Source organism: Polyodon spathula, unplaced genomic scaffold, assembly GCF_017654505.1.
Source record: "Polyodon spathula isolate WHYD16114869_AA unplaced genomic scaffold, ASM1765450v1 scaffolds_1994, whole genome shotgun sequence".
Lineage (NCBI taxonomy): Eukaryota > Metazoa > Chordata > Actinopteri > Acipenseriformes > Polyodontidae > Polyodon > Polyodon spathula.
Genome location: NW_024473469.1, coordinates 11,110 through 23,416, shown reverse-complemented (window position 1 = coordinate 23,416; position 12,307 = coordinate 11,110). Strand labels below are relative to the sequence as shown.

At 40.6% G+C, this 12,307-nt stretch overlaps 1 protein-coding gene across 1 annotated transcript; it reads right to left on the bottom strand.

Annotated features, from left to right (window-relative positions):
- Positions 1-4: 4 nt before the first annotated feature.
- Positions 5-7,105, bottom strand: LOC121310266 (up-regulator of cell proliferation-like; the record flags this gene model as incomplete). Its single annotated transcript, XM_041243563.1, has 4 exons — positions 7,015-7,105; positions 4,381-4,932; positions 4,021-4,293; positions 5-2,926 (listed from the first exon to the last, which is right to left on the bottom strand). Coding segments are annotated over exons 2-4 (3,736 nt in total), but the record flags the coding sequence as incomplete, so codon positions are not given.
- Positions 7,106-12,307: the final 5,202 nt, after the last annotated feature.

Sequence of the window (12,307 nt, the reverse complement as noted above, 5' to 3'; positions counted from 1 at the left end):
TTGTTTTTCACAGAGTTTTCAATTTCTCTCCTAAGACTTTTAATGCTGTTCACAAAGCCTTCTCTGTGCTTTTCCACTAGATGAACATTTCCATTCTTTTTCTTGTAATAATTAGCCAGTTTCTCCTGAATTTTGTTTTCTTGCTTTGCCAATTCGGAAGATGCCTCAGCTGTTAAACTGCCCATAAAGTCGTCGTAGTTTGAGCTGCAAAGGTTAGAAATCCTTGTCTCAGCATTTGCTAGCCAGGTATACATGTCCTTCCGGAAGTCCCATTCCCAGTTATTAAACTCAACACAGAGATTACTGTAAGCCTCAGCCACTAGACTATTTCTGAAGCTGAAGATGAAATTCTCATATTTAACTGCTTTCCACAAACTTCCCACCCATTCCAAGAACTCTGTAATTTGTGCCGGAGGCTTTTGGTCATTGCAGCTTTTTAACAGCTCAATCAATCTCTTCTTGAACTCATACACAGTCTCACTGTAGCCGGTGTTCACTGGTGCCATTGGAGGGTTACCATGCCACAGGCCCGGGATGTACCAGTTATTGTTCTCTGCATCATACTCCATTATATCAGTGAATTTTCTGTTGGGTCCCTTCTTCTCCATTCTGGAAGCTGCCTGTGTCATCTCATTCAGCTGTTCTAAAAGCATTTTCCTGTCCCGCATGTTTTTGTCATGAGCAGACACGTCCCCCACATTCTGGTGCACAAAGTGACAGTTTGGTTTCTTCCCCACTTCCTTCATTCTAAGAAAGGCGTGCACCACGATCTGTAGGATATCCTTCATCTCTGTGGAGTTCTCCATTGCAATGTTTATTATGGTGACATCACTCAATCCAACGACCAGTGTTGCAAGCTCATTGTCATGTTCATAGCTGTCTTCTAGTTGTGCCAACTCTGGAGATTTTAGACCTTCAGTGTCAATTACCAAGATAAAATCACAGTTTAGCTCTTCTCTAAGATCCTCTTTGACTCTGATTAACAGCATGAAGGCTCCTCTCGTGCATCTACCACTGCTAACTGCAAACTGAACCCCAAACATTGTGTTGAGGAGGGTAGACTTTCCAGTGCTTTGGACTCCCAGCACTGTTACAACCAGCACCCTGCTCTTATGTTGGACTTTCTCATGGAGCTTTGTTAGAACATTGGTCACCCACCTTACAGGGATATTTGATGCATCTCCATCCACCAGCTCAAGGGGGAAGCCATCCAACAACAGACCTGCCCCCAAACTGGGAAGATGTTCAAACTGCTTACAATATTTCTTATAGTCAGTATGGTAGCATGCAGCTTCATAAAGCTGCCCCATTTCACGCATGAAATGCTCAATTCCTAAAGAGCTGTTTGATATTTGTTGATCCAGGTCTGCAATTATGTCTTTGTTCTCTGACAACTTGCAACTCTTTTCTTTGTATTCTTCACGAAGACCAGAAAGCTTTTTTCGTGCCTTAACATCCAAGTTCATTCTCATCCACTTTAGAAAATAGGATCGTTCTTGTTTGCTTTCAGTGGATATGGCAGAGATGAAACACTGCATTGCTTCAGACAAATCATAACTCATTTGTTGTTGTCTCAGTTTCTGTATTTCTTCTTGCAGTTTATTCTTATACTTTTCAATAGGCTGGTCTCCTGCCTTCCGTAGTCTGCACTGCTCCTTTTCTATTTTAGCCAGCTCCTTCCAAAGCTTCCCTTGCAATGGCAGCTGATCCTCTTTATATCGCACCACATCGTTGATGCTAGATGTGATTTCTGCAGCATTTCTCTTAGCGTTCTGACATTCAGTGCAGTCTTCATCTACAGAGATCCCCAATTCATGTGCTACAGCAGACACATCTTCAATAGTCATTTTTTGTTGACAGTTTTCCATGATTTTATTCATAGTTAAGCGCAGTTTTGACACAAAGTCTGCATCATTGATCTGCTGTTTCTTCAATAGGATCTGATTTCTACTTAATTTTAAATTTGATGCTAAGACTTTCAAAGCGTTTATGTTTTTCTCTGTATTCTTTGGAAAATGTGCAACCAAAAACAATTGGGCTTTAATATTTCCTGCAGAGGACAAGAGATTGTACTCGCTCTCTGCAATACTGTCTAAAAATATGAAGACTGCCGAGGATGTTTGACATAAAATGGAAAACTGTTTCTGAAAGGAAAGGAGATCTCCACGAAGGTTGGCAACAGCTACAGGTTCTGGAAAGATGTCCAAGTTGTTCTTTCCACAAGGAAGGTACCAACCTATTTCCACTAGACCGTTTGCAATTCTCCGTGTAACATTTGCACATTCCATATTACGATGGATAAAGACATCATGGTACTGCTGGGGATTGCTGAGAACCTGATTCAGAATCTGAGACTTTGATAAACTGCAGTCACCCAGCCTGACAAAAGAGATCATTGGCATGGCAGTGCTGACTATACTGTCTTCTACAAACCCTTTCAAGTCGGCTAATGAACGGGGTCTAAACTTCTTCACAATGTCTCGCATGGCCCACAGCATCAATGTACACTGGCTGGTGCTGCAGTCGGGGAGCAAGAGAGGTACAGCAAACTGGCACATCGACATTTTTGACATCATTTCCTGCTGCAGGAAGCTATCTGAGCACAGAAAGAGTGCTGTTATGAGATCAAGTGGATTGATTGTATTACTCTCTTGATCATCATTACTAGCTATAAGTTCAAGAACACTATCAAGGTCTTGCAATGCCGAGTCTGTATCTGTCTCAGCAGCACTGCACTTGGTACTCCGAGCTGTCACATTTACCATCATTAGTCTTTTCAGAAAGCACCAGGGAAGTTTCTTTAGTGACTGAATTGGTTCATCAGTAATACTCTCTGATCCGATCTCAAGGACAGTACTCAATGTAATCCTGCCTGGGAAGCAGTTCTCCAGTCCCAGCTTGCACAACACATCTTCTAGAGATGTTTCTGAAAGGGAAGCAGTAACAGGTATCCACTTAGCTTACTTTGGAGCAGCATAGAGTCTTTTATTTATTTATTTATTTATTTTTTACATATAAAAAATGCTTTGTTGTTGACTAGATTTGGAACACATGAGATGCAACAATGCCCTATTCATGTATATTAGCTGTTGGGATGTGAGAAAACTGTATTCTGAGTGTAGGCTGATTGGTTTATACAAGCAATGTAGATGCCTGACACTGGCTATTACACTGCAGATGTAATGCCCTGCAACACCTGTAAGTAGCCTTGAATAAAGGCGTCTGCCAAATATATAATTAATAATAACTAATACTACTACTAATAATAACAATAATAATAATAATAATTATTGATTTTGACAAACAAAGTCAGTCATTTATTTCTTATTTCAGCAACAAAAAAAAAAGCTATTATTGAATTACGGTCAAGTGTTCTAAGCTGATGTCTTATCATTCTCTAGCAACACTGGACAACAAATTGCCTGAAGTTTAAAAAGCAATAACCCCTCTATTACTGCTGTATGAGAGTTTATGTCTGTCCTTGAGAATCACAACCTTTAAATAGAGATAAAAACATATCCAGGTGCAATTGTTTCTGTTTCTGCTGATTAAATGGAGCCCCCTGGGTTTAGTGCAGCATGTAACCATTCTCTACTGAGTTTGTATATTGTAGGATATACAGATTTGCAATCCCTGTTGAAGTCAGTGAGTTCCACTGTTGCATAATTTTAGTGTCAACTTTCAGACACGGGGGGGGGGGGGGGGGGGGGGGGGGGGGGGGGGGGGGGGGGGGGGGGGGGGTGGGGGGGGGTATATTTTTGGGCTGATAGGGAGCGGTTCATCAAGGCTCTGCATGTTTCAAGGGCCCATTTGGCCCTTGAAACAATTACTTTTAAAATGTAATACTGTTACTGACTTACTCTCTAGGTCAAGCGTCAGAGCCTTTTCTCCATCACATGTGATTCGTGTATCATCACAAATGTACGAAATACAAGACATACTTGAGCTGGAATGAGACAAAAAGGAAGTAGAGATAACCTATGAGGCTAATACCCTGCGTTGCAGAGAACTGATCCTTACTTGTACAGGCAGATGTTGAAACAGGTGTGCTCTGGGTCCCATTCTCCAGCACTGTGGTGACTGTGAAGCTATACTCTCTCCCAGGTCTCAGCTTAGAGATGACAGTGGAATTGGAGACTGCAGTGGTCGTGTCTTGGTCACTCTCATCAGAGCGGCAGAAAGTTATTTTAAAGCTGTGTGGGATCCCATCTATACCAAGAGGAGTGGCCCAGCTCAGAGAGACAGAGTCACTTCCTACTGACTCTATCTTTATCTGTCCAGGAGGAGATGGTTCTGCAATAGAAAAGAGAATTGATGTAATGACAAAGTAGATTGAGAGACTGCTATTCAAAAGAATATTTATAAATAAATAACTTTTACTTGTGCAGACAGCTGCTGAAACAGGAGTGCTCTGGATCCCATTCTCCAGCTCTGTGGTGACTGTGAAGCTGTACTCTCTCCCAGGTCTCAGCTCAGAGATGACAGTAAAATTAGAGGGTGCAGTAGTGGTCATATCTTGGTCACTCTCATCAGAGCTAGCGTAGATAATGTAAAAGCTGTGTGGGATCCCATCCATATTGCCAGGTCTTCCCCAGCTCAGACAGACAGAGTCAATATCTACTGAGTCTATCTTTATCTCTCCAGGAGGGGACACAGATGCGGGGGCAGTGGATGGACTGTTTGTTGGATCCTCAGGAACTGTAGAGTCCAGAGGAGTGGAGATGACAGATGACGTGTCTGCTGGACCCTGAGGTTTGTCCTGGTCTTGAGGGTTTGGGACGATGGGTGTAGCGTCCAGAGTTCTCTCTGAGCTGGATACTAGTCTGGTGTTCTCAGTAAAGTGAACGATTTGGCTGACCTGCGTTTTCTTCATTTCTACCTGGAGTTCAGCCTCTCGAGGCACGCTCTTCTCTGATGACATCTCTGAGGTTCCTGCAGGGAGATATTATACAGTGACTGAATTACAGACATTGCATCTGAAGCAAGAGCAAAATCTAGTGCATTGCTTGCAGTAACAGCCCAGGGCAGGGTTTTTGAGTGAGGGCATGTGGAAGGGTGGTGGGTAATTCACTGTCACGGGAGACAGAACAGGTGTACTTGAAACACCACACAGGTGCCCAGTTTTATTCTGAGGTAGGGATTTCTTTTTACCTGCAGAGGACACTGTTGTCCGTGGCGACGATGATAGACAGCACCATGGGAATACCAAGGCTGGTAAACAAATTGAATGCGGGCGCACTCGCAGGTGCTCAAAATAATAATGAAAACAGAAGGCGACAGGAAAAAGGAAAATAAAACAGTAATACACAACAAAACGCGTAATATACTTTTTTTGGGAGGGTATTACGAAAAGACTATATAATGTAATAATTAAACTGCTATAAAAGAATGCTCACTTGTTATGAAAGTTTATTTCTAGGATCATTTCATTTTTACTACCGCTATGCTCTGGTTATTAAACACTAAAAATAAATAACAATATAAAAAAACCCGGCTTTTTAAACTGCAAGTCTGGCTCCCTGGACCATCATCAACACCCCGCATTACAGCAAAGCAACGCAGAAAAGAGGTTCCTTCTGGTGAGTTTCATTCATTGGCTGTTAGTTTTTGTGCTTGTGTGTACTTATTTTCCCTTTACTTTTTAATATGCATTTACTTATTTTTTAATCCCTGTCCCATTAATTCTGAACACTATACTGTAAGTAGGGTTCGAGAAATTTGAACTACTTAATAGTAAAAGTCCACACTGCAAAAAAATAAGCGATGCACTTTAAGAAGTTTTCCCAAGCACATACTTGCTTTAAATGTACTACAGGTGATTGAGTTAATTGTGTATTTTATGTCTTGACTATTCCACCCCCCCCCCCCCTCCCCATAGTCAACAACTAAAATATTAGTAAGGAAATAGGTCTGTGTGTTTAACCAATAACCAAAAAATTATGATTGGTTATTCCAAGACATGTCAAAATACAGCAACTTAAAATACAGTACACATTTTAAAATGCTTATCTTGTCTATATAATACTTTGCAACTGAGGAGCAACCACATGATCTGATTCTGACTACATACTGTAAAGTTACCAAATGTTAAGCATAAAATACACAACATTTTACACAAGTTTACTGTACTAAACGTACGCTCTGGTTTCATGCAGGTACGCTTTTCTTAAATATGTTGTGTTTTATTTTAGTCTGTAAATTTTTTTTTTTAAAGTCTAACGCTCGCACACTGTATCACAAAATGACACAAGAAATCCAAAGTAGAAATATATTTAATCTTATTCACAGTCACATTGTACAAAAAAAGTGAATAAAGTGCTCAAAAGTGCTCAAAAGTGCAGTTTTAGTCTGAGGTAGGGATTTCTTTTCACCCGCAGAGGGCACTGTTGTCCGTGGCCTGTCTATCTCTGAAAATGTGACAAAGCAGCACATACCAGCACATTCCTCACACTGTAGGACAGGCACGGCCAGAAAAATGGTGCAACTTTAACCTCCATTTCTCAATTCTTATTGGTAAATGAATCTACATGTTGCAAGAATAATAATAATAAATAAACATTACAGGATTCAACAACAAAATGAAAAACTTTCTCTCTCTCTCTCTCTCTCTCTCTCTCTCTCTCTCTCTCTCTCTCTCTCTCAGAGTCTCAGAGTCTCTCTCTCGAAGAGCTCTCAGTGTCTCTCTCAGTCTCTCTCTCTCTCTCTCTCTCTCTCAGTCTCAGTCTCTCTCTCTCTCTCTCTCTCTCTCTCTCTCTCTCTCTCTCCTCTGTATAATCGCTGCACCTGATCCAACCACACAGCTGAACAGCTTAAAGAGGTTACTGAATAAAAAAGTGAATCTACTGTAACTGGAGCACAGCAACAACCAAGAACTGCATTCCCCCACCACCAGTATCAGAAACAGCAGGCAATACATATATTCATCTCCATAAATAACACAAATTGCTTTTTCTGTACAGAACAGCACTAACTTTTCTTATTTTGTGGTTTAATCTTCGGAAATGAAGTGAATACCTGATACACTCCCTGCTGAAGAAGCTCAAATTCTCCACACCTTGTCCTCTGCAGGTCTTCATGAACAATGGCACAGTGTGCAAAAACTCTGTTTCTATCAGACACCAGAAACGAAACTTAGAAGCACATCCGAAGACCTCTCTTCCTGAATAACACGTGACTTCTTGTAAGCAGAGTTATAATAACTGCATGACCGTGTTTAGAGATACTGTGAGTCGACATGCATTTGTTCAACATTATCTGCTCTACACAATCTTGTTGGAATTGAATTCTTGGATGGGATTTATAAAACACACGCAATGGCATTAATACACAATTAATACGTGATTTGGGGGGGGGGGGGGGGGGCAATGTCTCTGTGCGCTTTAGCCCTTGATGCATATGTAATTCTGTAATTCTGGGGCGTTTCTGAATGAAACCGCTAACATTGGGAGGGGATTTTGCAAGTGAGGTCTATGAAATATTCAGTCTATTTATTAAAGCTGCCGGTAATTCGTACTTGCTTCATTATTTTAAGAACTCTGAAAAGCAGCCGTTAATTTTCTGCAGTCAGACAGCAGGCTATATAAAAGGCAAGGTGATGTGGGAGACTTGTCTGCAGCAAGGAAGAGACATTGTTTCCAAGGAAAAATAAACATTTAATAACATTTTGCTAATAGGTCATTTTTTTAACCCTTCTGATCAAGTCTTTTTGTAAATTACGGTTTATAATACCGGTACCATATTGTTTTGCAAACTCCGATTTTCAATACACGTAAAAAGGGTTCTTAGAAGCACCTATAAAGGTCTCCTCACAGTGGCAAAGCAAGGGTCTAACGAGAGCCTTTACTTCCTAGAGTTAAAAAAAACAACCGTGGAGGAGATTAAGATGGAACGATATTCCGAGGAGCACAAAGAAAAAGTCTCCTGTTCTTCTATAGGGCTCATCCCCCTCCGTTATTTTAGTAATGCCTAGAGAATGTATTTTTTGTAATACGGCATTCCGGTATCTAACAATACTGGTTTAGGCAGTATTGCTAAATTCGAGTTGAAAAGAAAACATTAAAAAAAGGACAGCGGGACAAATGACGCAGTTAGTTTGTAGCTAGAGCAGGTAGGCCTACAGTTTTTCGACCATATATACCATACAGATGTGTTTTAAAATCATACATAGAGTAAAACATACAGACACACATAAGAAATAGGACGGTTGTAACTGCATGACTTTGAGAAGACGTAATTAAACTGAAGTTTAATAAACTGTATTATTGCTGAACATATTGCAGCACAGCAATGTTAGGATTATCCACCCGTTTCTGCCATGGATGTAAGTAAATAAAACGTACTGTTTCTGAAGTTTGAAAAGTCTATACGCCTGGAATTATTCTATACAAAATAAGAAGTTGAACTAATATGCGAAGCACAGTAACTGGATGCTTATACTGGAGGTATAAGCAACCTAGTATAAACTCTGAAGGGGTGCATGTGTTTATTAAGAAGCCATCGCACATTCAGTATTTTATTAATCTGTCATGGTCTTGCATTTCGAGCTTGTAACACGTCTTCATGTGTGGGCATTTAAATTGGCTGATTGCGGATTTGCCTGCTTTACCCAATTAGTCGTATAAAACAGGTCGTTATTTTAACGGTGATTGCGGCCGTGCCGAACACTCGCTTTACGGGCTTTTATTTATTTATTTAGGTCGGTTTTTCCCCTTTATAAATTTGGGCCTGTGTCTTTGATAGTGAATTTGAGTCAAAACGTTTGTCCAAAAAAACAAAAAACAAAACCCTACAATTTCTTAACTGTCGAGCTAATGAAGTATTATAAACAAGCCCCCTGTATTATAAACTAAATATTATAAACATGCCCCCTGGGCTTTACATAAGCGACTAGCACAATTGTAAGACACTGCCTGCAGGGGCAAGCCCATTTCCGCAGATTCTAAACCAGGTCAACTTATTCACGTGATTTACTGGAAAGCTCCTCTCCTTGCTTCAGTCCGACTTAAAAATAAAAAAAACAGCTTTCCATGATATCGAAACTGAAAGCAAGCCCTTCCAAAGCCCCTCTGTCCGCTGGTTTGGATGGAGGGGATTGAGATGATACCATTTTTTGAAATGTTGTTTATGATTTAGTGCAATAAAAGAAAAACAAAGGTGTAAAACATATTTACAGAAGGTGCGGTTTAATTCCAGGCTGGAGGTTTTTTTTAGAACATATTGTTACCTGCATCACTCATATGGACGTCACCCCCCAGCGACAGAGAGTGGAAGCGACAGCGAGTGGGAGAAGTACAGGCGTGGAAAAGTACAGAGCAGTTTCGAAGCAGTTGGAAAGCAGGTTGACAGCTGCAGAAGAAACTAAACTTCAAAAAAAAAAACCTCAACATGGTCTTCAAGCCTGTAATCTGTGACACCTGCTTGATGTGGGAAATCCGAGAAAACCCAGCGGAGCTAAACCAAGTGTGCGTAAAGTGCCGCGCGATCCAGGATTTGCATAAACTAGTAAGTATGCTAGAAATGGAGCTGGAAGAAGTGAGACAGCAACAGGATCTTGAGGAACTGGCACACCCACAATTCATGGAAGTCTGCATCACCCCTAACAGACTGAAAGCCACCAGGGAGATAGAAGGTCAGAACAGCTGGGTTCAGGTAGACAGAAGCAGGGAAAAAAGAAACTTCGTCAAACACAACCACCAGAAATCAAAACAACCAACAAATTTGAGTCACTTCAGAATTTTGATGAGCAGAACCAACAACAAGAGAATGAAAGGAACAACATCCAGACCCTATTGACAGTGGTGACCAGACAGCAAAAAGAAGGGAGGTCATGATTGTTGGGGACTCCATATTGAGAAACACAGCAAGTTCAATTCGCAGTTTGGACCCCCTTACTACAACAGTGTGCTGCCTTCCGGGAGCCTCGGTCAAGCACATCACAGAGAACGTGGACAGGCTCCTAGAACGAACAGGAGACGACCCGGTAGTAGTCGTCCACATCGGTACAAACAACATTGGAAGAGACAGACCAAAATCCCTGCAAAACAAATTCAGAGAGCTAGGAAGGAAATTAAAAGAGAAAACCAAAACTGTGGTATTTTCTGGTATACTACCCGCACCTTGCAAAGGACCATATGGACAGCTGGAAATAATTAATCAAAACGCATGGCTGAAGACGTGGTGCACGCGGGAAGGCTTCACCTATCTTGATCATTGGACCACATTCTACAACGAGGACTATCTGTATAGACGGGATGGACTGCATTTAAATAACAAGGGAACTAGTCTACTCGGAGAACTAGTCATCACAGAGAACGTGGACAGGCTCCTAGAACGAACAGGAGACGACCAGGTAGTAGTCGTCCACATCGGTACAAACAACATTGGAAGAGACAGACCAAAATCCCTGCAAAACAAATTCAGAGAGCTAGGAAGGAAATTAAAAGAGAAAACCAAAACTGTGGTATTTTCTGGTATACTACCCGCACCTTGCAAAGGACCATATGGACAGCTGGAAATAATTAATCAAAACGCATGGCTGAAGACGTGGTGCACACGGGAAGGCTTCACCTATCTTGATCATTGGACCACATTCTACAACGAGGACTATCTGTATAGACGGGATGGACTGCATTTAAATAACAAGGGAACTAGTCTACTCGGAGAAAAGATCCTCGAGCAGGTTCGGAAGCATTTAACTAGAAAGGAAGGGGGGAGAAATCAACAAAAAAAACAGAAGGGAGACCGCATCAAAACAAGAACAACAACTCAGGTAAGACAACCATTAAATGTATTTATCTAAATGCTAGAAGTATCAGAAACAAAATTCTAGAACTTGAAGCTACTGCACTAACAGGTAACTATGATGTGATAGGTGTTACAGAAACGTGGTTATCTGAGAGTGATGGGGACGAATATAATATTTGTGGGTATACACTGTATAGGAAAGACAGGCAGGACAGAAGAGGAGGGGTAGCGCTATACATAAGAAACAGTCTTGAAGCCCAGGTGTTAAACCTGGACAAAGAAAATAAAACCGAATCAATATGGGTCAGAATAACAGACAAAAATTCAAAAGGCATAATAATAGGAGCATGCTATAGACCGCCAGATTCAGACGGTGAGCACAATAATCTGTTATACAATGACATTAGAAATGTGTGTAGCAAAGGAGAAGCCATACTAATGGGGGATTTCAACTTCCCCCAAATAAAATGGGAAAACCCGGTGGGTAGCGTGAAGGATGAAATAGAAATGGTGGAAATGACAAATGACTGCTTCCTAACACAATTTGTGAAGGCACCCACTAGAGGGGAGGCATGCCTTGATTTAGTCTTTTCAAATAACGAAGATAGAATAACTAAAACAGAGGTCAGAGAACCACTGGCAAACTCAGACCACAACATGGTCTCATTTGAAGTGTTTTTTAAATCCCCAAAAGTAAAGACTAAAGCTAAGGTTTACAATTTTAGAAAAGCAAACTATGAAGGTATGAAACAGAGACTAACAGAAGTAGATTGGAGTAAAATAGAGAAAACACCCACAGAAGAAGGATGGTTGTTCTTCAAAAATGTAGTACTAGAGGCGCAAAACAATTATATCCCTAAAGTAGACAAATCTAAATGTAAAACTAAATTGCCAAAATGGTTTAATAGATCAATTAAAAAAAATATTCAGCGAAAAAAGGCACTTTACAGAGCATTAAAAAAGGACCAAAAAGAAAGTACGCAGAAAGAGTACACAGAACTGCAAACGCAAGTCAAAAAGGAAGTTAGAAAGGCCAAGAGAGAAATAGAAATAAACATTGCTAAGGGAGCTAAAACCAATTCCAAAATGTTTTTCCAATATTACAACAGCAAGAGAACATTCAAAGAGGAGATTAAATGTTTAAGAGATACAAATGGCAAAATCGTAGATGAAGAAAAAAAAAATAGCAAATATATTAAATGATTACTTTTCACAAGTTTTTACAAAGGAAGATACTGACAACATGCCCCACATGTCATCCAGTTCCTATCCAGTTTTAAATAACTTTAGCATAACTGAGGCAGAAGTGTTAAAGGGACTAGGAGCTCTTAAAATAAACAAATCCCCTGGGCCGGATGAGATCCTCCCAGTAGTACTCAAAGAAATGAAAGAAGTAATTTACAAACCGCTAACCAAGATCATGCAGCAGTCTCTTGACACAGGGGTGGTACCGACAGACTGGAAAATTGCAAACGTAATACCGATCCACAAAAAGGGAAACAAAACTGAACCAGGTAACTACAGACCAGTAAGCCTGACTTCTATTATATGCAAACTTATGGAA